This window comes from Oratosquilla oratoria, chromosome 26, assembly GCF_046742065.1.
Source record: "Oratosquilla oratoria isolate Oo_2021 chromosome 26, ASM4674206v1, whole genome shotgun sequence".
In the NCBI taxonomy this organism is placed as follows: domain Eukaryota; kingdom Metazoa; phylum Arthropoda; class Malacostraca; order Stomatopoda; family Squillidae; genus Oratosquilla; species Oratosquilla oratoria.
The window spans coordinates 54,747,543-54,773,690 of record NC_134802.1 but is presented as its reverse complement, the minus strand read 5'-3'; the positions used below and the strand labels follow the sequence as shown (position 1 = coordinate 54,773,690).

At 41.6% G+C, this 26,148-nt stretch overlaps 1 protein-coding gene across 6 annotated transcripts in view; it reads right to left on the bottom strand.

The window, feature by feature from the left end:
• LOC143039600 (uncharacterized) overlaps positions 1–26,148 on the bottom strand; it is a 96,840-nt gene that overhangs the window by 49,683 nt on the left and 21,009 nt on the right. For 5 of the 6 annotated variants that reach the window (XR_012967654.1, XM_076209848.1, XM_076209850.1 and 2 more), the window contains exon 11: positions 24,284–24,397. The exons of the other annotated variant lie outside the window; for it this stretch is intronic. Coding sequence is in view for 4 of the 5 variants with exons in the window: in XM_076209848.1 (XP_076065963.1) it covers positions 24,284–24,397 (114 nt within the window). In the remaining variant the exon portion in view is untranslated. The remainder of the gene's footprint in view (positions 1–24,283; positions 24,398–26,148) is intronic. 6 annotated transcript variants of the gene reach the window in all.

Genomic DNA, 26,148 nt, shown 5'->3' with positions numbered 1-26,148 from the left:
ACCCTTGTCCGTTATTTGAAAATCGGGTCCGCCTGTTACCAATACTAGATACCGGACATTCGTCCGTTATGTAGGAAATTGTCCGTTAGGTTTCGGCATGCACATACGTATTAGATATGTAATAAAAAGCTACAGTACATATGTATAATGATGTACATTACATATAAAGAAGAAATTGAACCACGCCGTTAGGTTTCGGCATGCACATACGTTACTGCCGGACACCTATCGGACATAACTCCGTTCCGTGGAAAATTGTCGGTTAGGCTTCGGCGTGCACATACGTATTAGATAGGTAATAAAAAGCTACAGTACATATGTATAACGATGTACATTACATGTAAAGAAGAAATTGAACCACGCCGTTAGGTTTCGGCGTGCACATACGTTACTGCCAGACACCTATCGGACATAAGTCCGTTACGTAGAAAATTGTCCGTTAGGTTTCGGCGTGCACATACGTATTAGATATGTAATAAAAAGCTACAGCACATATGTATAATGATGTACATTACATATAATGAAGAAATTGAACCATGCCGTTAGGTTTCGGCGTGCACATACGTTACTACCGGAAACAAGTCCGTTCCGTAGAAAATTGTCGGTTAGGTTTTGGCGTGCACATACGTATGAGATAGGTAATAAAAAGCTACAGTACATATGTATAACGATGTACATTATATATATAGAAGAAATTGAACCACGCCGTTAGGTTTCGGCGTGCACATACGTTACTACCAGACACCTATCGGACACAAGTCCGCTACGTAGAAAAGTGTCCGTTATGTTTCGGCGTGCACATACGTATTAGATATGTAATAAAAAACTACAGTACATATGTATAATGATGTACATTATATATAAAGAAGAAATTGAACCCCGCCGTTAGGTTTCGGCGTGCACATGCGTTACTACCGGGCACCTATCGGAGAAATTTTTATTTTACGGACTTTGTCCGCTACTATTTGACCGTTACTACCCGGACAAATTTTTATTTTACGGACTTTGTCTGGTATTCGACTATTACTGCCGGACACCCATCGGACAAATTTTCATTTTACGGACTTCGTCCGGGGTTTTACTGTTACTACCGGACACTTTTTACCCGCTAAATCTAAAGTCCGCAAATTCGAGATTCGCTAAATCGAGGGTTGTGTGTGTGTGTGTATATATATATATATATATTTAGGTGGATGGATAGAGACCACCATTTTCAATTATTGGAATTTTGCTGCCTTAGTGACTGGAAATGGTTCTCTGGCCCTCCCATAGATCTCTGGGAAGAAACACTGGATCAGTGTCTACACTGTACTAGTGTGGGGGATCAATGATGGGTACTTGCTTATGGTAGTCCTTCAAGATGGACACCATAGCTGCCCATTTTCAAAACCTGTCTACCCTCTCATCTGAATCCGGATGTCCAATCTTGAGGGGGCTGACATCAAGTCTCTGGACTGGGCCCACAACATCTATCAACTTAACAGTTTTTCTTACACCTTTTTACACATGGACAGCTGACAACCAGCAACTGCTCCCCTCTTTCTACTACATTCAATACCTGACAGAAACCTCACACCAGTACAACACAGTCCAAAAGTTTCTTCCCAGGGAAACTTGTGTCAGCACCTAAGGACCACTGCCAGCCACTGTGGGGCTGCAGGTTTTCCACTTTGTGAAACTTTAGGCAACAGTCCTTATCAATAATGTTTGCTTTGTATGAAGGTTTGGTAGAGATTTCAAGGAGATAGTCTGTCAGCTGCCAAGTTTGTGTGAAACAGTAATTTTAAATCACAGGTTTGAAGAAAGTTTTTGGATCCAAGAAAAGTACGAGTCAAGGATCACACTTAAAAATTGTGACTATTCAAGGACAGGGAGAAGCATTTCCTGGAATTATCAACTGTGTCTTTGCCGCAGTGTTATCTATAGAAGTACATGGTGATTTTAAGGTGGAAAATGGACTTCATGATTTTCATTCCATTTGGTTACAAAGGATGTAACTTTCTGAAGTTGCAACTCTGTGATTACAAAGCATATAACTTCTGGTTAGTGTGGGGAGCGTGAGTTCTAAAAAAGAACATGGCTAGTTTATTCATAACAGCTTCACAGGAAACATGTCTGGCTATATCATCATTTGCTATGGTGAAAAGAAGGATGCTGAGGCCACTTCCTTGGACAACTCTTGTTGATTTGATTTGATTTATGAGTTTTTGGCCGACGGCCAGGCACTGGGACCTAACACAACTCTTGTTGAGTGTTTGGGGAGGATAGGGATGTTCCTGCAAGTACTAAAAATGTTCCACATGATAGAAATTAGGATACGAGGTTGAGCAAAGCTCCATGGTAGCCTTGGAGGAAGACTATTTCTGGACCCAACATAGCCAGGTTCTCATTTACCATTTTCTGAGTTGAGGTATTTGGTAAAGAGATGATGGTTATTAGCAACTATAGTTTGAATTGTTACATTTGCACCAGGATGTCTTGTATGGTATATTTTCATTACTCTTTGTTCAATGAATTCATTCAAAAGTTCCATTTCTGAGAAATCCCATGTGCATGGGATGCTAACTACTTCCACAATGTTGGTATATATTCCTTGTGGACTTGGACACCAAAAAGAACAATAATTAGATTCTGTTGTGTTGGGTTTCTTATTCCAGTCCTGCTATAAGGGATTAGTTTTCTTGGGATTTTTCTCTAATCACTTTAAAGAGACACTACAGCAAATCAAAGTCACAGTTGAGATGAGAATCAGATGATTGGTCCAAGCCCAGTGAGACCATAATTCTTAAAAGGATGACAGTAGTGGTCAATGGCTGTGGTTAAATAATTCAGCTGTATTGGCAGTGGTAATCCTCTTTCATGATGGTGGTGAGGGGGTGGTAGCAATCACAATAGTCTTCAAAGTAGATTGATTCTAGGTGAGCAGAGTGAGGCCTCACTGCTTCAAAGATGGGAAAATGTCAGTGTGGAAATGTTGCACAAGAGTTTTGTTATATATGCAGTGCATGTTGTTTCCTCTAGATATTTGTTGTAGTTACTTCATTATGTGCACTGTAGTTTGGGTGAAGATCAAAAGGTGATTATATATATATATATAAATTTCTTCCAATGCTGGGAGAACAGTGTGGATCCTAGGTGTGGTAGGCTGCTATTAAGCTGTACTACTTTTCAGGCCCTAGTATAGGGTGACTACTAGACCAGCAGCACCTACCATGTGGACTATGACTAGGAACTTCCAGAGATCATCATCTCCTGCCCCCACTATAACAGGTCATCACCAAAATGATGTTATTGTTGACAGTGATTGAAAATACTGTTGGTCTCGTTCAGTACCTTATATTCAGAATTGACTTTCTCAGCGGAAGTCAGCCCTAAGGAGCACTTCAAGTAGGTGGTGAGGTGAAAGGTAGTTTTCCTCCAGGGACAAAGGTCTGGAGGGAAGCTTAGCTCCTGGGAAATGGAGGAAGGAGGACTAAGACGAAGATGAGGATGAGGATGAGGTGGAGGAGGAGGAGGAGGACGAGGAGGAGGAAAGGAGGACGAGGAGGAGGAAAGGAGAAAGAGGAGCAAAAAAGTAAAGAACAGTCACTGATTGTCAGACTTCTATGAAAAAATATGGGCCCAGTCCAGAGATATAGAGTTCTAGCACCTTTGGGTTGCACCTCAATGGGGGTCAGGTTGTTAATGGATTTTAGAGACAAGGAATGGGAAATTGATCTCCAATACCCATACCACAGGGCCACCATGCACAAGCATTAGTCTTCACTGGCATCCTTTTGGTCTCTAATGAAGTGAGTGAGAGTGAGTGTATGTATTTGTGTGTTTGTATGAAAGAGAGAGAGAGAGAGAGAGAGAGAGAGAGAGAGAGAGAGAGAGAGAGAGAGAGAGAGAGAGGGAGAGAGAGGGAGAGAGAGGGAGAGAGAGGGAGAGAGAGGGAGAGAGAGCGTGAGAGAGGGTGAGAGAGAGGGAGAGAGAGGGAGAGAGAGGGAGAGAAGGGGGAGAGAGGGGAGAGAGAGACAGAAGAGGGAGAGGGAGGGAGGGAGGGATGGAGAGAGAGAGAGAGAGAGAGAGAGAGAGAGAGAGAGAGAGAGAGAGAGAGAGAGAGAGAGAGAGAGGAGGGAGGGAGAGAGAGGAGGGAGGGAGAGAGAGGAGGGAGGGAGAGAGGAGGGAGGGAGAGAGGGAGGGAAAGTAGTAGAGATGGAGATGGAGAATGAGTGATATAGAGTGGTAGAGAGAGAGAAAGAGTAGCTGAGAAATGGAGAGAGTGGAAGAGAGGAAGAAAGAGAGCAGGTGAAGAGGAGATGAGGGAATGAGGGGGAGAGGGGATGGTGGAAAAGGGAGGGAAAGAGGTAGATGGAGAAAGGAGAGGGAGAGGAAGAAGGAAGGAGAGGAGGAACAGGAGAAGAGGAGAGGGCGGGAGAGAAGGAGGGAGGGAGGAAGGAGAGGGAAGGAGGGGAGAAAGGGGAGAGGGCAGCAGAGAGATAGAGGGAGGGAAGGGGATTGGACAGCAGAGATAGATGGGTAGATGGACAGATAGAGAGATAGGTATTCAAAGTACTGCAGAATAGAACAGTGCATGGTTTCTTTATTTTTCTCTCTCTTTAAAAAATTAAATAAATAAATATGTGTTACAAGTTGTCTTCAAAGATAATGTCCATACATTAGGGAACAAAAAGTGAGGCTCTTGTATGGTGGTCTTACAACACGGACATCTGGATAATCATTCCCCTGCTGTTACTCTTCATAATCCATCAACAACTTCACCTCTATATAAAGGTGCTAATCTAGTGTGCATTATCTTAGGACTGGGTTCAAAGTATCTGTCCTCCACTTTTCCATAAAAAAGATAATTAACAACTGGTTCCCTCGTTGCAAGTGGTAAGCTATGTATCCTCACACAACACAGACAACAGTAGAAATTTTCAGGGATATAAAGGAGTGCCTGATGACCATAGGTGTATGGTCCCAAATGATAATGATACAGAAAGCTCTTCCTAAATATATTGTTTTGGGCTGACCATGACTTGTTAGATATGAAATTGCATAAGTTTTGTACTGACCCCTTCATTTGCCCTCCTCCTCTTCCATGGGTAACCTATGTGATTTCACATATAAAGCACCATGGTCAAATACAATTAGGAAGAGATAACTATATAATAATATCTTAGTATCATGTCTGATTATATACAACTATTCCTGCTGGCAAAGTGGGTTAGGGTGTTGCTACTTGTTGCAGAGATTCAGGTGACGTCAGTTCAAACCCTGCACCAACAAGTTGGACCAAGGGCATGGTTAACTGAATTCTATGCTACAAAGTCCTCCGTAAGTAGCACCGTCCTAGCCTCCTGAATCATCATCATACCCATACAACTACTTACATACCTTCTAATCTTAGTTACATAGTTACATTTGGTATCAAAACATCTTGAAACACTGGCTGTCTGAACCATAATAACATTAAATATTCTTTCTGTGACAGGAAAATCTAAAATGTTGTAAAACAAAACAAAACTTTATTTTGGTATCCTGATTGGTGAATTACAACTTTTCAAAACTGTACATAAATGGCACATAATATATTTGAAACTATAATAGTTCACTTCGGCATAAAATAGCACCAAACGGTTGGCTAAATATTGCAACATCCTCCACTCATATCACAAACAAGTTTTCCCTTTATTTTCTTTTTCCTTCTTTTAATAATGGAGCACCTCATTTACAGCCATCATATTTTCAATACTTTTCATCAACATTACTAAAATAAGAATGCTGACAAAGTCATTAATTTTTCTCATACATTGATTGAGTGACTGCTCTCAATTATTACACCATTACCCACAAAGCAAATTAACTATGCATGTGAGAGGGAGATCCTTACTCTTTTCACTCCCATTTCACTCACATCTTTCATTTCCTACTTAAACCTCTTGAAAATTGCACCTACTTTCTTTCCTAGCAATACAATCAGTTGTATAATAATAACTGTTGCCATAAGTTCAATTGATTGGAAACCCAGAGCCCTACAGTGGTTCGCATTTGTCCTCAACCCCTTCCACAGATCTCTATCAGAAGGAACATCGGACTGTTGTCTGTGTTGTATTGGTGTTGGACTATCTCTATGTCACTGGCTTATAGTAATAACAAAAATGGAGCAATTGCCAGTTGTCAGGTCTCCTTGTTTAAAAATGTGAAGGAAATAGAGATATTTTTAGGCCTAACATCCACCATATTTCTTGAACACTTCATATCAAACACTTTTAAGCTCTTCCTTTCTGCCTCTTTAAAATTCCATGTTGCTGCTCCACATAGAGCCTTAGGCACAATCACTCTCCTGTAGTCTTCTCTCAATGTTCATCCCCAGATACCTATTCCTCATGACATTTTTCATTCTCTCCCTGATATTTACTTCAGTTATTCTATAGTTCATATCCCTTCCCTGCTATGCATGACCCCAAATATTTGAAGTTCTCCACTTTCTCCAGTCTTGCCCTTTAAACTCACTTCCAACCCATTACCACCCTTGTCCCTTGTATATCTCATCACCTTATTTTTACCCACATTTACTTTCATCTTCCTTCTCTCACATACCCTCCTTAAACTCCCTCTACTTTTGCTTACTAGCTCCAAACGGCTCACACTTCATCACCCTGTCCATAGCAGCCTAAATTTTCATCTCGGAAAAATCCATGGAAAGGCCCAAGGACTGTTGCCAGCCACTATGAGGGTGAGGGTTTCCAATCTATGACAATGATTATTATTACCATTATCTGAAATTCCAGAGAAAAATGTAGCAAACATATGTAAATACAGCTGCCTTCATCTGCTGTTGCAACACTATCTAAAGAATGGCTGTGATAAATCTGGGGATTAAAATTTTGTTGGGTAGCCCCTGGTGTCAGTGGGTTATTGTACTGAAGGTACCAAGGAAACTGACTGCCCTCTTAAGCTCCTATCAGAGGACCTACATCCCAGATAACTTGTGGTAATATTTGTGTGCTGCCAGAAATTGAAAAGTTTGTAAAGACATGCATTTGAAGGAGTCTGGAAGAGTAAACAGTCTGTTGTTTCCAACCTTGTATTACTATGTCTTAAGTGTTGTGTGGTGGATGTAGCATAGTCTACTCAGATGAAATCTGTTGTATTTAGCTTAGTTTTTTATTTACGTACTGGTAAGTGGAGGTTGACCATGAATCCTATTCTGCTAAAAGCTGCCTAGAGTTATGTGTGGGACAACTGTGTGTTTGTTAATATTAGTATGGTTGAATGAGGACAGTGTGGTGTGTACAATGGTGAAGTAGTGTTTTGGCTCTTTGATGCACCTGGTTCATGTGTGAAGGTGATCTCTGGATGCTGTCTGAGTGCAGCTGATGATCATTCTAAGTGCTTTGTTTTATGTGAACCATAATTTGTGGAGATGAATAATTGAGATGGGTGCTGACCATGCCGGACTGGCATATATTAATATGTATGTATACAAAGTCCTTCAATCCCTCTTATAATGAGGGTGGCTGAGTAAAATTCCTGGCTCTTTGTGGGAAAGAAATACATGATGAAGGGGTCCCTAGTTCCCTCATATCTAAGATAAAAAGTGAGGCACTATTGGCAAAATACTGTCTATTCATTGAACCACTAGTTAGCTAAGATAGTCAAGATATAAAGAAAAATAAAAGAAAGGGAAAACATACATACATACACAATATATATATATACATGTATACATATACATACATATATATATATATATACACACACACACATATACATACATGTAATACAACTTGTTTTCTATTTGAAAGGGGAGAATGGACTAGCAACACTACTAAGTAGTGCTTCATAAAAAATATTTATTATTAGACTGGCTATCATGTTTGAATAATTATCACATTTAGTTATCATCAAGAGTTTAAAAGAATTAACTCCTTCAATGCTATTTCACACCATATATTATCTTGTTTTTTGAGCAATAGCTCGACAGCTTTATTTGGCTTAAGGTTTGATCCCAGGAAGAACAGGGTTTCTATTAGACCTGAGTTTGCACCAAAAATAATAAAAATCATCTAGCATTTACAAAAAATCCTAAATTGTTATGACACAAAATTACTAAATTTAAGATAATAATCTTTTTTATCTAAATGAATAATATCACAATTACAGGTGTCAACATTAGAAATGGAAACTTACAGCCTCTATAATGAAAAATAACAGTAAATGAAAAATTTTGTATTCTGCAATTTCCAAGAAATCAATATCCCATTAAATAAAGATATACATTCTTCTTGACACATGGTCCCACATCTGGCAAACTGCTACTCAAGTTTAGGCACTAATGGCTCACAGCACCCCAATGAAGTTTGTAATGATCTTGTCATTTTTCTGATATCGCCTGGTCTGTATCTCAGTGATGGTCAAAACTTCTGTGGGTGGTGAACAGATGAATTCCTTAATATGTTCCTTTCAGGTCTCAGAAGGAGAACTATGAACATGTCCAAATATTAAGTCTTTCTGGATGACTTTTTGTAACATCGCTTCAGCTGAGTAAATATCAAAAGCTCTAAATAGACATGCTTGGAAATTCCTTTAGAGATGTAGATAACAACAGAAATATCGTGGCTGGCACTGTGTCACTGTTGCATAATGCCTGGCATTCCCGTTTTCTTTTTCTTTACTCCTTTGTTCCAAACTGTTAACATAAAGGACAAAAACGGTGTTACAAAAGTTGAAACACAAGTTTTGTCTAGTATGTTATGTTGATATGTAGTGTGTTATGAGTGTATTTTTTTTTCATGGAATGAATCACAATAAAAAGATTTATGAAATAATTCTTCACACATATCTTGAACCAAGCCACAGCCTGAGAAAATTTACACTTTTATGGTGTCCAGGACTTTAGTCAGAATCTTCTGACAGAAAATATTCATAAAATTAAAACTTCTGATCATATAAATCCACAAGCAGTTTCTATTGCTAAGTGGAGGAAAATATCTACCAATAATCTCATGAGGGAAAGATTCACCATGTGGAACTAATTTTGAACTCGTTAATTTGCTGTGGGACTGTTTCTATGTCAGCAGCTCAAAGCAGAAAAAAGAATTCTCAGTTATCAGCTCTCCATGTGTGAAAAAGTGCAAGAAATACAGTTTAAATTAATATAGATATCTTGGGCCCAGTCCAAGGACTGCATGCCAACCCCTCTGGGCTGCACTTCCTTATGGAAATGAAGGGGTTGGTAGGTATTTGAAAATGGTCAGTTTTGTTGTCCATCTAGCAAGACCACCACATGCATTGGTCTTGCATAAAATGCACAACCTAATTTCTTCTTAATCTGAAAAAAGTTCATGTTATACACAAATAAATAGGGTATTGTAGTCGGTGCACAGTTCAGTAGCTTTGCAGTGTGGTAATCCAGGTTTGAGCCCAGCCTGCCCTTTCCAGTTAATTCAACTGTGACTCTTAGGCCCAGTCCAGGGATCAAGTACCAGCCCCTTGGGACAAGTGGGGGTGATTGTGACCACTTGTGGACACCTCAGACATCTTCTGCTTCCTGCTTTTTGAGGAAATCCAAAAGTGCAACCCAATCAGAGGATGTTGCCAGTTTCCCGAAAGCTGTGGGTCTTTTACAAGAGAGACCAGCAGCAAAAGATTGATTGATTAATTTAGCTGTGAATGAGTACCACCATCTGCTGAAGAGTCTTGGCAAGGTATAAAGGAATTGGGCATCCTACCATATCACTCTAAGACCTAGTGTACATGTATCTCTACAAAGCATATCCCTATGCTATCTAAGATGGGTCCAACTTTGAGTTTAACCTAATTAACTTCCCATATTACATCTGGAGATATCAATACTTCATAACACATATGTTTGAATTCAATGTGCCCAATAATTCTGCTTTTTGGTGGCATGTGAAATCTTAGACTTAAGCACAACAGTGATTGTTCTTGGCCTTTTGTTTTTTTATTGATTGTAAAGGTTTATTAAAACTCCTTATCTTTTAAAGTTTAATCCCTATGCCAATCAACCCCACACATATCATATATATATATATATATATATATATATATATATATATATATATATATATATATATATATATATATATATATATATATATATATATATTGGGTGGAAAGCACTCCTATCACTTCAGGGTTAAGGAACTTGTGCTTCATCTTCTCAAGGTAACTTATTTTTTCTTTACAAATGCATTGATTGTAACACTCTGATCCTATCTTTTCTATCTATGCAGTGATTCTGTTAGTCTTGCCTCTTTGGTCAGATAATGTGTGGTTGATATGTTGACATTTCGTGCAAGGTGATAAAAACCACTCAAAATAATCTAGCTCCTCTATAACATCTCACTTCTTATCTGGATCTACTGTGCTTAACCCCTTTATCCCATACATCACATATTTAGTACTCCATCCCTCAACAGTTTTATTTGCCTTGGTAATGGGCCATACATTAAATGGAATAAATCTATTCTTTTCACTCTCTCAACCTGAGCACAGTTTATGGGTTGTTTTGGACAATGCATATGATATCCTTCAGCAAATGGGGCTTGAAGAATGAAGAGGGTCAAGGAAATCTGAGAAATACTTCATTATCATGGCTAAATCCTACTTGTTTTGAGTGCCACATATTCAAGTTACCTGATAAAGTTATCCTTCCTCGATTATATTCCATCTTCAAATATGCTCCCCTGTACCTTTTAATTTTACTGCAGGAGAGATTTGCGGCAATTAAGTAACTGATTCATATGTGCCAATAACCGGTCAATCTTGATCTGATCAACCTTTCTCCCCAAGGACATATTTTACAGATAATCTTTGGCTTAAAGACAATTTCAATCAGCTATGGGACAATAAAGAGAATATATGGGTTAATATCTTGTCCTCTCAGACATGTTTTGATTCACTGGATTCCTTAAATCCATTTTGAGGTAATGCCACACATCAAAAGGAGTTAACTGATAAGTAGTTTTAGTATCAGTACTAACATCCTTAATAATTTTATCTGCAATCTTTTTGGAAAAAAAAAAAAAAAAAAAAAAAAAAAATAATAATAATAATAATAATAATAATAAATAAATAAAATAAACAGTGAAACTGAAATGGCCATACATTTCTTGATGTTATCATCTGAAAATATAGCATAATTATCATTAGTACTTGGAATGTGTATTTCTCATTACACTTTTTAATCCCCCAAGGTATTTACTTGCTTCTCTCAATCTACAGTCTACCTCCATCTCCGCTTCTCCCTTTCCCACCACATTTGCCCCCAAGTATTTAAAGCTACCCATTTCCTCCAGACTTTCTCCTTTAATACTCACTTCCAATTTGCTGCCATTTTCTTCCCTTGTACATCTCATCATAATTTTACCCACATTTATCTTTAACATCGTTCTTTCACACACCTTCCCAAACTGTCACTAACTTCCTTAATTCCTCCTCTGATCCTGCTACAAATGCAGTGTCGTCAGCAAACAACAACTGGCTTATCACCAATTTTTCTCCATTTTCTTTAACCAGCTCCAACCCAAACCCATTGCCCTTGCATTAACCTCTTGCACCACTCCATCCATGTATAAATTGAACAGCCATGGTGACATGACATATCCCTGGTGAAGTCACACCTTTACCTCAAACCACTCACTCTCTCCTTTTCTTCTTCTAACACAGACTCTACTACTCTCATAAAAACTCTTGACTACTCTCATAAAAACTCTGAACTGCTCTTAACAGCTTTCCTCCTATCCCATATATCTGCATTACCTCTCACAGTGCCTTTCTGTCAACCCTGTCATAAGCCATTTTCAAATCCATAAAGGCCCAAAAAGCATCCTTACCTTTTCCTAAAGCTTTCTCACATATCTGTCTTACCACAAAAATCTGATCCATGCAACCCCTACCTGTTCTAAACCCACACTATTCCTCACCAATTACTCCCTCTGTTCCTCTCCTAATCCTCTCATTCAAAACCCTACCATAAGCATTTCCAACTACACTCAATATACTGATCCCTCTGAAACTACTACACTCACACTTGTCCACTTTTCCCCTGTAAAATGGAACTATACAGGCACTTCTTCAGTCCTCCAGCATTCTACCATCTTTTAAACAAACAGTAAACAACCTCACCAGCCAGTCCACCATCATTATATCTCCCTTTTTAAAACACACTGTATGACACCCATCTGCTCCAGGAGCCTTACCTACTCTCATCATCTTAATAACTGCTTTCACCTCATTTTTTCTTATTTTTCCTCCATTTTCCTCACTCATCACAGTCATTTTCTTAGCACTTCCCACTTAAACTAACTTTCCCTCCTCCACATTTAGCAAATCCCTCAAATACTCAGCCTATCCTCCTCTTACTGTCATCTCTTCCATTATCATCTCTCCATCTGCATCTTTTACCTTTTCTTCTCTACTTGATTCACCTCCTCTTCCTCTCTTAATTTCCTTCCAAAACATTTTTTTATTACTTTCAAAATTTTGTCATACTCTTACCCCATTTCACATCTGCTCTCCTTTTTGCCTCCTGTATCTTATGCTTTACTTCCCTTTTCTTTGTATCTCTCATATGATTCCTTTGTCCTATTTTGCAAACAATCTGTGAATGCTCATTTTTTCTCTTCTATGACTTTCTTTGCTTCATCATCCCACCACTCACTACCCTTCCTTCTATTTCTTCCTGTCCTTGTTCCACACACCATGTTTGCACACCTTCTGACTCCCTCCTTGAAACAACTCCTTCACTCCTAGTTCTACTCTATCTTTCACTCCCTCCCACTCCTCTCTCAGCTTCTTGTATTCCTTTTCTTTCTTATTTAAGCTGTTTACTCTAAGCACCTCCCTACTTTCTGTATTTTTCCTCTTTCTCCATCTATCCTCCACTCTCAACTTACCTTCCACCAAAAAATGATCTGATACTCCCCCACTCTCTCCCCTTAGAACATGTACATCCAAAAATATTTTTACTCTTCTCCTGGTTACCACTATATAGTCCATTAAAGCCCTACTACCCTTTCATCCATCACCCTCTCCCATGTGTACTTATGCTTGACTTTCTTCCTAAACACTGTGTTTGCTATCATCAACTATCTAGACACATCACCATCAACTCTCCACTACAATTTTTTCCTGGCACTCCACACTTCCCAACCACTCAGTCTATCCAAAAAGCCTTCCTTTCCTCTACACTCTTCTCACTACCAGGCCCATATACACAAAGACCCACATCTCCCTTCCCAGTGTCACCTTTGTCCACATGAATCTTGAAGAAACCTCCTTCCATGCCACCACACACTTACCTATCTCTTCACTTACTAGTATAGTCTCCCCTTCTCTTCCTTGTCCTCTCTTCCCTCCTGACACCTTCCCAACTGCACTCCCAAACTCAAAATTTTCCCTCCATTTCAACTTAGTTTTACTCAATGCCAACACATCCATCTTTCCTCTCATGAATATACTGCCTATCTCTCCCCTTTTACTCTTACCTGTACCACATCCACACACATCAAAAGACCCAAACCTTAGGGTTCTGGTTGAAAAACTCCTCCCAGACCCTCTTGCCTTTGCTTTTTTAGGAATGTTCCCTTTGGGGCTACAGAGTAGGATGCCTAGTCCTATCCTTGTCCTGTTTTTGTCACCTATTACGACTCAAGTGGGAACACTCAGTGGCAGTATTCTCTCCCTACCACAGGGTTCAGCAAAATGTAATTTTCGCAGGAAAATTAATTTTTCCCTGATACAAACCTGAGGTACTCCTTACACTAGGATACTCTCGCGTAGCGCGAATATTTCTACTGCGAAATTAAAATCCTCACTCTGGGTCTGGGCAACACTTATCCTCAGTAAGGGGCCCCATTGGGGCAAGGGGGGGGGCCCTTGCCCTCCACCACAAGTCTCGCACACTATAACCATTCTCTGAGCCAGGTATGATTTAAGCACAAGGTTGTCAGGCAAGGAGAAGGAACTGTTTAGAGGGGTGGTTGAGGAGGGCCATTAAAGGTAAGGAGTACCTCAGGTTTGTATCAGGGAAAAATTAATTTTCCTGCGAAAATTACATTTGTTCCGAAGAATACAAACTCTTCGGTACTCCTTACACTAGGAGACTCGGACTTAGGAGGGAAGGAAGTTGTTATCTAGCCTGGGAAACCGCTGTAAGGAAAATCTAGTGTGCTAAGACTATGTTGACCAGACCCCTATACATTCCCCTCACTTTGAAGTGCACCCCTTTCTGTTCCACTGAAGGGCTTGAATTGATTCCCTTGGAATGCTTGAGAGCCCGCGGGTGAGGTAAGGGAATGTAAGAGTATGAGAAGGATTTTAGAAAGTTATCCCTGCAGTTGCCGAGCCAGAACCTGGATGAGTTGTCAGGGTCGGCTGTGTGCTCTTGAGGAGGGGTATATCATTTTCAGGACTTCTTGGGCGGCCACTATGGGGCCCAAAGATAAGTTCCCTAAAGATTCCCGCATAACTTCTTTGAGGTAAAAGGAAGTGAACGTATTCTGGCTCTTCCATATACCTGCTTGAAGAACCTGGTTGACTGACCGATTCTTACTGATGACTAGGGAGGTCCCTACTGCCCTCAGGTCATGGGCAATCTGTGTGGTTCTGGTCGCAGGCTCTGCGGATGACTTCCATTGTCCAGTAAGAAATGGAATTCTTAGTGATGGGCTACCTTTAGTAGAGATGAACAACCACTTTAATTCTGGTCGAAGATGTTCGGTTCTCTTGAGGTAGGTCCGGATGGCTTGTACCGCCGAGAGGGAGATCTTCCTGGACTTCCTGAGGACGTGGAAGGAGGCGATCTCAGGAATGGTGGCTCGAACTGGGACTAACTTCCTGGAGTGGCACCATTTTGCAAAGGCGCATTTCCCTTGATAAAGGTTAGCTGAGGAAGAGCAAATAGGAGCGGACATGTCCTCAACCACTTCTCTGGGAAAACCCTTCTTTAGGAGGATCTGGACTATAGTCTGAACGCGTGAAGATTGAGTGCTGAAGGGTTCTTGTGCCAAGGCCCGTTGATGGGTGGATACAGAAGATCTGGTCTTCCCTGAAGGGCCAGAGGCTCTTCTACTGCTAGCTAGAGGGCGTCCGGAACCATGGGGCTTCGGGCCACCAAGGAGCGATCAAAGTCATCCGAAGGTAGGATGCGTGTCTTGCTCTGAGGAGTACCTTCTGGAGCAAGGGAATGGTGGGAAAGCGTAGGAGTCCAGGTTGTCCCAACTTTGCAGAAGAGCGTTTTCTCCTGCTGTCAGAGGATCCAGGAAAGGGCTGAAATATATTGGGAGTTGGTGATTCCATCTCATTGCAAAAAGGTCCACTAGAGGGGAGCCCCATTTGCTGAGGATGAAGTTCGCTACCTCTCGATAGAGGGACCATCTGTGTTGATTATCTGATTCTTCCTGCCGAGGTGGTCCGCCCAGACACTCCTCTTCCCCGGGATGTAACGGGCTTTGAGTGACACCTGGAGATTCTTGGCTAGGTTGAGGATGTCCATCATCAGAAGGCATAGTTCCTGGGAGACTGTGCCCCCCTTGCTCGTTTGGGTAGGCTACTACCAAGGAATTGTCCGACATTATGCCCACTACTTTTCCTGAGACTTGATCCTTGAAGTGACGGAGAGCCAGGAGTACTGCTTTCAACTCAAGCCAATTGATATGGGCTGTCCGCTCGACTGTGGACCAGGAACCGCTGATGTGATCGTCGTTGAGGTGGGCTCCCCAGCCCTCCTTGGAGGCATCGGAGAACAGGAGGACTTCGGGGGGAGATGGGCCGAGGGGCATCCCCATGAGAAGGTTGCATGGGCCTTCCACCAGAGAAGAGAATCCTTGACTTCTTCGGTGAGGGAGATGTGTTGTAGGGGTTCTCCCTCTTGCGGGGCCCACTGAGACTTGAGGAGCCGCTGTAGCGGTCGCATTCTTTGTCTACTCCAGGGGATTAATTTCTCTATGGAGGCCATATGGCCCAGGAGGATTTGGCATTGTGTCGCCGTCAGGAACCTGGTCGATAGTGCCTGTGCAACTAGAGATGCGAGATTCTGGATCCCCTTTCCTACTGGGAAGGATTCCATTAGGGAGGAGTCCAGGACCATACCCAGGTACGTGACTCTCTGTTCTGGTAAGAAATCTGACTTTTCCGGGTTGACTACTGTGCCCAATTTCAGGACAAAGGTTAGGACCATTCTCAGGTGTTCTTGGCATAGCTGGGCGGAATGCATCTTGGAGGTCCAGCGACACCATGAAGTTCCCTTCCCTGATAGACGCCCTTACGGACTCTGGGGTGGCCATTCGGAACTTCGTCAGGGAAAAGGAACTTGTTGAGTGGAGACAAATAGATGACTGGTCTCCACACCCCTGTTGTCTTTTCTACTAGGAATAGCCGTGAGAAGAACCCTGGGTCCGGAGTCGAGACTTCCACTAAAGTTCCTGTCTGGAGCAGAACGGAGGATTCCTCCGCTAGGGCCCGCCCGCGAGCCGAGTCCGGGTGGAAGCTGCTGACTTGGATGGGATAGAGGGAGAGGTTTGGGACAGTGGAAAAGGGAAGACAATAGCCCGTCTTAATGACTTAGTAGGTCCAGTCTTCCGCCCCGGCCTCTTCCCATGCTCTCCAGTAGAGGGAGAGGCAACCCCCTATCTTGTGCGGAGGGGCTGGCGAATTCCTAGGAGTCCTGTGGGGGAGTCCGGAGCCTCTATAATGTTTGCGTCGAGGATCTCGGAGTCCACCATATCCGGGGGAATCAGCGCGTGGGTGAGCATAAATCTCCCTGAGGAGGGGGTCACTGGGGTTCCCCGAGGATGGTGTCTCTCCTGTGGGACTCGAAGTTGGCTCAGGACGTTGAGAGACAGGAAACCTGATGCTTCAGGGCTCTGCTCGCGCTTGCCAAAAAGCCTGGAGGTCGCATTCTTCCTGGGGTTGTAGTGCGGGTAAGAACTCCCACGCCGAGGCAAGGAGGCCTTCTAGCCAGGAGTTCACCGCCAGGGACAGAGCCAGTGATTGAAGGTGGGAGCTGACTTCCCTGCCAGAGAGGAGGACGTTTCGCCTGCGCAGCGACTCGGCGTCCGCCTAACCAGCTCTGGTAACCTCGCCGGGATCGAGGCTGCTCCGAGGGTTGACCCCGATGGGGTGTAGAAGCGCTTCTGGTGTTCCAATGGGACCGGAAGCCAACGCGTCTTCTCGGTCGTCCTTGTTGCGAGAGCGTCGGAGGCCTGGGCCATGGCTCTCGCCGTCTGCGTACTCCATGGAAGGTGGAGGGGAGGAGGCTGGGCTTTCTGAGAGTTGGCCGTCATGAAGATGTCAGACTCGAATGTGGCTTCCTCTGCTTTCGGGTGGCCCAGTCGATTCGCCCTCCGAACCCTCGCGAGGACGTCCGAGAAGGAAGGAGGGACCACCATCGAGGATTCCGACTGGGAAACGGGAGGGGAAAGGGAGCGTGCCCCCCCCTACGGAGCTGTGGACATCGTCGTCGGCGTAGGAGGGGTCGGCACGGGCAGAGAGGAACCTCACGCTACCATCCCGGTCACTGATGGGTACAGAGGGGGGCCGAGCAAGTGGAAGATGGTCGAGGGGGGCCCTTGGGGGCGGTGACTCCTCACGAGCTTCCGTGCGGTGCACGAACCGCGCTTGAGAAGCGCGGAAAAATTCCCGTTGGGCCTCCATCTGTTCCTTCAACGTAGTGACGAGTGAACAGAGAGTGGGGAGGAGGTCCGGGGAATGTCCGGGGAATGTCCACTTGGTGAGTCCCGCCTGGGTGCGGATGGTCCGGGAGACGCCAAGGGGAGACTGCCTCCAATGGACGAAGCTGAGTCACCCACGACGAACGCGCGCGTGGGCACATCTCGGGCTTCCTGCCCACCGGGCATAGAAAGGGTTCCGGCGATGACCCGGCTCGTCTGACGACGGGTGGAAGGTGGATGTGGGGGACCACCTGAGGAGAAGAGGCCGACGCGCTCCGAATCTCCGAACTCGGCTCCTTTGGCCGTGGGGGGGCGGAGCCGCCGGACGCATCCGGGAAAAATCTCGTACCCGGGGGGGGGGGGTTCGCGGGGGCGGCTATGTACAACCATTCCGTTTACTACGCTTAGGAGGGGGGAGACAACTGTCCGCGTCCTCCGCCGACGTAGCATCCGGTCAGCGAGAAATACCGCGTCTGCAACCTCGTCCCTGATCTCTGTCCCTGTGAGCAAAGGGCATGGAAGGTCACCGTTGATCACCCGGCTCTTTGTGCGTACTGCGGGATTCCTGAGTAGAAGAGAATAAGGGGCTCTTTGCCCCCCCCCCCCCTTTGTCCGTGCCGGCGTCGAGTTTCGGGGGCAGCCGCAAGCGACCACATCCGGGAAAAATGTCATACAGGAACGGTAGCTAGCGGTGGTGTTGACGCGCATGTCCGGCTACGCTAACCGTCCTGGTTTGAAGGAAGAGGACAACTTGGCCTGAGAATGACTCGAAGTGGCGTTGTACCACCTTCCTGGCGAATTTTGAGTTTCTTGGATGGGCGTGGGCAAGCCGCAATCGACCACATCCGGGTAAAGCTCGTACAGGAACGGTAGCTTGAGGTGGGCTTGGGCGCATGTCCATCTACGCTAACCGTCCAAGTTTAAAGGAATAAAGGACAACTTGGCTTCCAGTCTACTACGCCGTGGAGGAGGGAGAGAATGCTCGTCTCCTCCGAAGCCGTAGGCCGCCTTCCCATGTTTTTGGGGGGGTGAAGAGGGAAGCCATTTTCTATGCGTGCGCACCTTTCCCTTTATCTCCCTGCGGCGAAACCACAACAATACTGGAACCAGATTCCATACAGGAACGGTAGCTAGCGGTGGCGTTGACGCGCATGTCCGGCTACGCTAACCGTCCTGGTTTGAAGGAAGAGGACAACTTGGCCTGAGAATGACTCGAAGTGGCGTTGTACCACCTTACTGGCGAAAGAAGACTTTCAGGGATGGGCGAGGGCAATCCTCAAGCGTCCACATCCGGGAAAAGCTCGTACAGGAACGGTAGCGTTAGGTGGCCTTAGGCGCATGTCCATCTACGCTAACCGTCCAAGTTTAAAGGAATAAAGGACAACTTGGCTTCCTGTCTACTACGCCGTGGAGGAGGGAGAGAATGCTCGTCTCCTCCGAAGCCGTAGGCCGCCTTCCCATGTTTTTGGGGGGGTGAAGAGGGAAGCCATTTTCTATGCGTGCGCACCGTTCCCTTTATCTCCCTGCGGCGAAACCACAACAATACTGGAACCAGATTCCATACTTACAGTGAAGGGTAGGATACCCGGTGGCGGTTAAGGGAATAATACAGGGAATGGAGAAGCACTTAATAATGCCAGGACACAGGATGGCGTAGGGAAAACCCCGATGAAATTGAAGGACGACGAACTCCTTAGCGTCCTTAGAGTGAGCTGGCGACAATCGAAGCGGATTGCTTGATTTTCGGCACCGACGTAAACAGTGACTTGGATGCCACGCCAATAAAGGAATTTGACTGAGAATCGGCCCATTAAGGGGGAAACCGAAAAAAAAACTAAACATGCAGTAGAGAGATGTTAACGCGGTCACTACTGCGAAGAGAATGGTTATAGTGTGCGAGACTTGTGGTGGAGGGCAAGGGCCCCCCCCCTTGCCCCAATGGGGCCCCTTACTGAGGATAAGTGTTGCCCAGACCCAGAGTGAGGATTTTAATTTCGCAGTAGAAATATTCGCGCTACGCGAGAGTATCCTAGTGTAAGGAGTACCGAAGAGTTTGTATTCTTCGGAACAAACAGGAAATGTATATTCAGAGAAGTGGTACAGTGGGGGGACAGCAAAATAGAGGGACAGTTGCAGTATAATAAAGTAGCATCATTTCTCTATGAATAGAGATTTCCTTCATCACAGACAAAATGATGTGTGGTTCTGGTCTGTAGGGGTGCCCCATACAGACCCTAAAGTATCAGCTACATACTACTGAGCAATTTTAATCTAGCAATAGCATGCAGCCAACACCCCCAAATGGAGAAAGTTAACACTAATTTGTAGTTTCTAATTTAGAAATCCACAAATTAGTGCTATCAACTACTTAAATCATACCAAATGACATGACATTCTTTTTTTTCAACCTGTTTGATACAATGAAATTTTAGAGGTTACACCAATCACTGGGAAAATATCACATGATTACTCAATGTTACATTGTTTGTCCACCTTTTTTGTATAATTTGTTTGTAAGGTACACTTCAGCTAATTCAAATATAGGACAAAAAATATGAGAACACGTATTAATAGAAGACTTTCTGGGGAAAGTCTAGTCCAATTTTGCCAATGGTTTCGTAATCAAACAGGAACATACTGTCACATTTTACACCTTCCTGTTACATAATGCTTGACAGATCAATTTCCATTTCCAAATGGCTTCACTACCCTTAAGGTTTTGATACCAAATTTAACTATATAACTTTTTGTATACTAATACTATAGCCAATTATGTGTATTTTGAATACCCTTAAGATTAAAAAATACACTTTTTGTAAATTCACCCAGATTTTTGTAAATATTCTAAGTATCATTCTTAATAATTTTTCAGGATAATAGCTACAGAAAAAAAAACCTAGTAGAGATGATAACTTATAACAACAATGGTTCTTTTACAGAGGACTGACACCAAACCCACTCTCCTTTGGTAACTGAAGAACCATATTTCCTGACTGGTAGAAATAACCTCTAGCTGGACAATAAAAAAGAAAGAAAAAAATATATATATATCTATATATATATATAAAAATATATATATATATATATATATATATATATATAGATAAATTCACTTTAGCATTACTTCACATTTGATAATGCAACTAAAGATCTGCAAAAAAAGTAATATTAAGTATCCTTATCACAAAACTGTTGAGCCTCCAGTGCCAAATTGCCCTGAATGGCATGTGGTACTAAGTGACAACAAAACCAAATCTCATAAATTGCATCATATGAATAAGGTAAATAATACTGACATAAGTAGTAAAATTCAAAGAAAGAAAGAATGAATGATAATGATGATGATGATGATGATGATGATGACGATGATGATGATGATGATGATGATGATGATGAGAAGAAGAAACAGAAAGAGAGAATGAGAGACAGAAAGAGAGAGAGAGAAGCAAGAGAGAAGAGACAGAGTGGAGAGAGAGAAGAGATAGAGATAAGAGGAACAGATGACATGAGAGACAAAAGAGAGGAAAGATGGATGAGAGGAAAACACAAGAGAGGGAGACAGAAGAGGAGACAGAAGACAGGAGAGACAAGATATATATATATATATATATATATATATATATATATATATATATATATATATATATATATATATATATATATATATATATATATATAGAGAGAGAGAGAGAGAGAGAGACACAGCTAGAGACATAGAGACAGATAATCAAAATAATAACAATATTAATATATTAATAAAAATAATAATAATAATAATAATAATAATTATAATAATAATAATACAACTGATGTCTGAAGTTTCACTAACTGGAAATCCATAACACCACAGTGGCCAGCATCAGCCCTTGGACCCTACCATCAATCCCTCTGGGAAGATACTTTGGATGGTTGTCTGTGTCACATTAGTGTGGGTCTATCTCTATATCACTGGGTGGCATGAGGAAGAGAAAGCGGAGGAGGAGGAGGAGGAGGAGGAGGAGGAGGAGGAGGAGGAGGAGTAGGAGGAAGAGGAGGACGACGATTTCATCACTTTTTATCTTTCTATATCCTCCTCATTTCTTCTTTGCAACCATTCATAATATACTTGTTTCTTTTCTGTTACCATTATCCTTACCCCTTCATCCCACCATTCACAGGCACTCCTGTTCTTTTCTGTTCTCTTTATCCCACACACTGTCTTTACACATATTAACACTTCCTTCTTGAAGCATGGCCATGCTTCCTCTACTCCCATATATGGTAGAATTAATGGCATTCTGCAGTGTCCAGAGCTAATACAAATAAAATCAAGAAGGGTGCAACTCACACCATAGTTAAGGGAATGTGTGTCACAAGTATAAGCAAATCTGCTCCATACACTTGTGCCTTCAACCCTAATATCTTCAAAGAATACTTTTCCTGCCCACCATGGCCCTAACACTGAGATGTATAGTCCATCTGAACTTCTTCCATCAGTCTCAAGAATTCCTGATTACAATCATTTGTTTCTTTGATTTCATTCTTTAAAGTTCTTGACATCTAATCTGTTCTAAATTTGAATAATAATTTAAATTTCCTTTTTTATTTCTTTTTTAATCCACAACAGTTAGATTATGATATTAATCATATGTGTTTTTCTAGCCCAATTTTTGTTTATCATCTCTGGTGGACTTCTGGGAACCTCTGCTGTTATGATAAGACACATCCAAAACATCTGATGGCATAGTATGAAAAAAGTCTTACTTATTCATCAGAATTCATAAATAAAAATAAGAACAGTAAGCTTTGATCTGTATTAGGGTGTGATGTTTAATGTGTACTGTGTACTGAGTATGCAGATATATAATCCTAAGAATATATGACTGCTTTTTATATATATACAAAAAAAAACATGAATAAGCACAGAAAGTGAATTAGTGATAAGGTCAACGAAGAGAGGCAAAATAGCTCCAGTACTCTTTGCTAATGGAGTACTTTCTCAGTACACTATGGCTAAACTTCAACTATGATATGGCCAATAACCTTGGCATACACCAAAAACAGAGAATGCAGATGTATGCTCAATTTACTAGTCATATCATTCCAGTTTACGAAAAGGTGGATGTTTTCATGATAAGACTCAACAGAAGTAATGTCGTAATTAGTTTTGTGCATGTAGAACCAATGTAAACCACTCCCTTGTTATAGACAGCTCCCAATATATACACACACATAGGCAACAAACCTGCTCTACAGTTGGCATTTTGTGTTAAATCTTACAGCTATGCAAATTAAATGTGGTCATATCTTTTTATACTACCTTAGATTGTGGTACTTTCTTTGTTAAATACATATCCTAAGTACAGCATTCATCTAAACATATGTATTGGTCATATCAAAAGAATGAGTGAGGAAAGACTATCAAAAAGGGTGTAGAAAGCAGAAATGAATGAAGTAAACTTTGAAGGGAAGACCAAGAATGAGGTGGATGGACAGGATACAGAGGTTATTGGATGTTAGAGGAATGTCTGTTGAGCAAGGAGGAGTGCAGAACAAAGGAGTGAATAGAGAGTAGGTGTAAATGAATGGGAATATGCCACACCTTAATGGGATTTTTTTTTTCTGCTTCATAAATTTCTTGAGTGGATGGAGAGGGAGAATTGGCATAAAATGAAGTAGTGACAGTAAAACAACTCTGGCAGTTTAGCACTGCTATGGAAGCACTGTGTCTTGCTGCACTGCCTTTGACAGGGATAATCATTCATCCATAAAGTGCCAAGATGGGAGGTGTACAAATGGCAAATGGTTTTGTTGCATGGGTATGGGCTGTAAATATGGCGGGTGTATGCTCTGACTCAGCCATTGCCCTTATAAGGTAGAAAAGGCATTTTGGTATATGTATACATTCACTTATGCAAATTCATACTGTAGCAGTCTCTTCACAAAAGTGAGGGGTTGTGTTCTTGAAAAATGTTGCATAATGTGAATTCACATAAAGATGATGCTTAATTAAATGAGGAAAATAGGACCACACCACATGCTCCACCACACACAACATGCACAACTGTTAAATTCTAATGTGTAAAATGGGACTTCATAGAATGAAATTCATTGCATATGTGTGATGTTGCATATTCTGGAGATCCATACAACAAGGGATAAGTGGATGAAGAATGCATACCTTGCAAATGTAGCGGGACTGGTGTATATACAATGTATATGTGCATATTTAGTGTACATATATATATACTTGTGCTTTGTAAATCCAAATTGATATAACTGTGCACATTTATAATTCTATTAACATAAAACTAACTTGTGCAAACATTTATGAGCTGACCTACAGGTACGAGTATATGATTATGAATCAAAATATATTATCTCTTCCAATAATTTCCACATATCTTCCAATGAATGAATCTTGCACATTTTTACTGATTAAGAAAACTTATCGATTTTCTAAAACACTAATAAATTTGTCTGTATAGGTTTTAGTATTACACTTAAAATGCCAAATAGTCAGTAAGAATTTGAAGTATAGCCTTATTTTCACATGAATTCATATAAAAAAAAAGAAATTTAGAAATCACATAATATCCAGTATCCAAAATACATACATTGGAAACAATGATGACGTTGGGTTGCGTATGTTGGACCACGGCAGATGTGGCTATTGTGTTTGGAGTGGCTACACTGCCCTGGCCACTAAGGCTCACATTTGCAGCAATAGCCTTAAAAAAATATATATAGATATATAATAAAAAAGAAAGAAAGATGAACACTATATAAGTATCCAATAATCCCCATCAACAGCACATAACTAAGAATTAGACTTTCAATAAGAGATTCCTTTTGAAATTGGTTTCTAGGCTTAAATTCATACATAATAGCTCTGTGTCGACAATATTACAGATTCAAGTAGAGTATATGATTAATCTATAACAAATTGTAATAATTGGATAGGCATAGATTCATTATATATAATATCAATATAGAGATATCAAATGTCAAGGAAACCCTAACATTAATGACATTAGTGGCTGTCACCATTTTCATAAGCACATCTACAATTCTTGAAAAATTATTATAGTGCTATTAGTGAAATTACGGTAAGCATATTCAAGCTTCTGGGAATTTTGGATACAATACCTAAGCTGCAAAGAGGATTGTACACATTCCTGTAATCTTGCATAAAAAAAAAAAAAAAAAAATCATAAGTATAGCTAACCTCAAATCATTCATACAAAACAAAAGGCCTTTAACCTTTTATATCTGGGGTGGCCAAATAAAAAAACACACCAGCATTTTATTTCTTTGCATTCATTACTCAATTAAAAAAAAAAAAAAAAAAAAAAAAAAAATCCATAAATTTAAACACTCGAGAGGTGTAAGTGGCTCTGATGCATGTCATTTTCTTCCTCTATCTTCAAAAACCCTAATTGTTATCACTTCTGTATTTCCATAATAATAAATTCCTAAACATGCATAGCTTATTTTCATCTATTATCTATTCACCATAATATTAAACCACTAACTTCTTTCCTCTAACTTAGCCAATGATTAATTTTCATATCTTCAAACAGAACTATGATGAAGAATAACCCAATTCTTCTCTTACGAGGCCATTATCCAAATATTAAACAATATATGATTCAAATAAATTTCATATCACAGTAAACAGCCCATGCTCTCTCATATGATTCAGGACAAAAATGCCACCGCCATGTTCCCTTGCATGGCATTACAGGTAACTAAATGGAGCAGAGCAAAGAGAATGGGAATCCCCCTTTCTGTAATTTTCTAACATGAGGAACTAATAATGGGTGTGCATTGAAACAGGTCTATGGTGGTAAAAGTAAGAGTTTGAAGGTCAAAAGCTGTGAGTTGTTTGATGCTATGGAGAGATATCAATTTATTGCCCAAGGTCTCTCTTGCGGGAAACCCATGGCTCCAAAGTAATCAGCAATGGCCACCAGATGGCCCAAAAGTCACTCAAGGAAGATATATGGTGTTATTGTTTAGGTGATGTGAGAGTACGGAATTTTGGATGAGGTGTTTGGGTTTTCTGTGTAGTGACTGAATCTGAGGAGAGAACGAGAATTAATCAAGGTTATCAATTTAATAAACGGAGTTGTGACAGCATCTTCTTAAAATGGGTGATGAGAATTTAAGTTCCCTAGTTGAATATAGGGCGATGGGAGGGGTGGAAAGGGAGGTGGAGGGAAGTGAAATAGGTGGGAATACGTACATGACTCTGACTTAGCTACCTCCCTTATATGGGGGAAAAAGCTCTTGATATACAGATAGATAAGCAAGGTAGCCAGTCAAGGTTTGCACCAACTCCAACCCATTCCACTCTCATCCACCACCCTTCTTTCCATCTCCGCTTGGCTTCTCGTGGATGAAGGGTCATCCCTGTCTCCTGCCCATTCCCCTGGTCAGAAGCAATGCAGCAAAACATAGCACATCCACAGTAGGACTA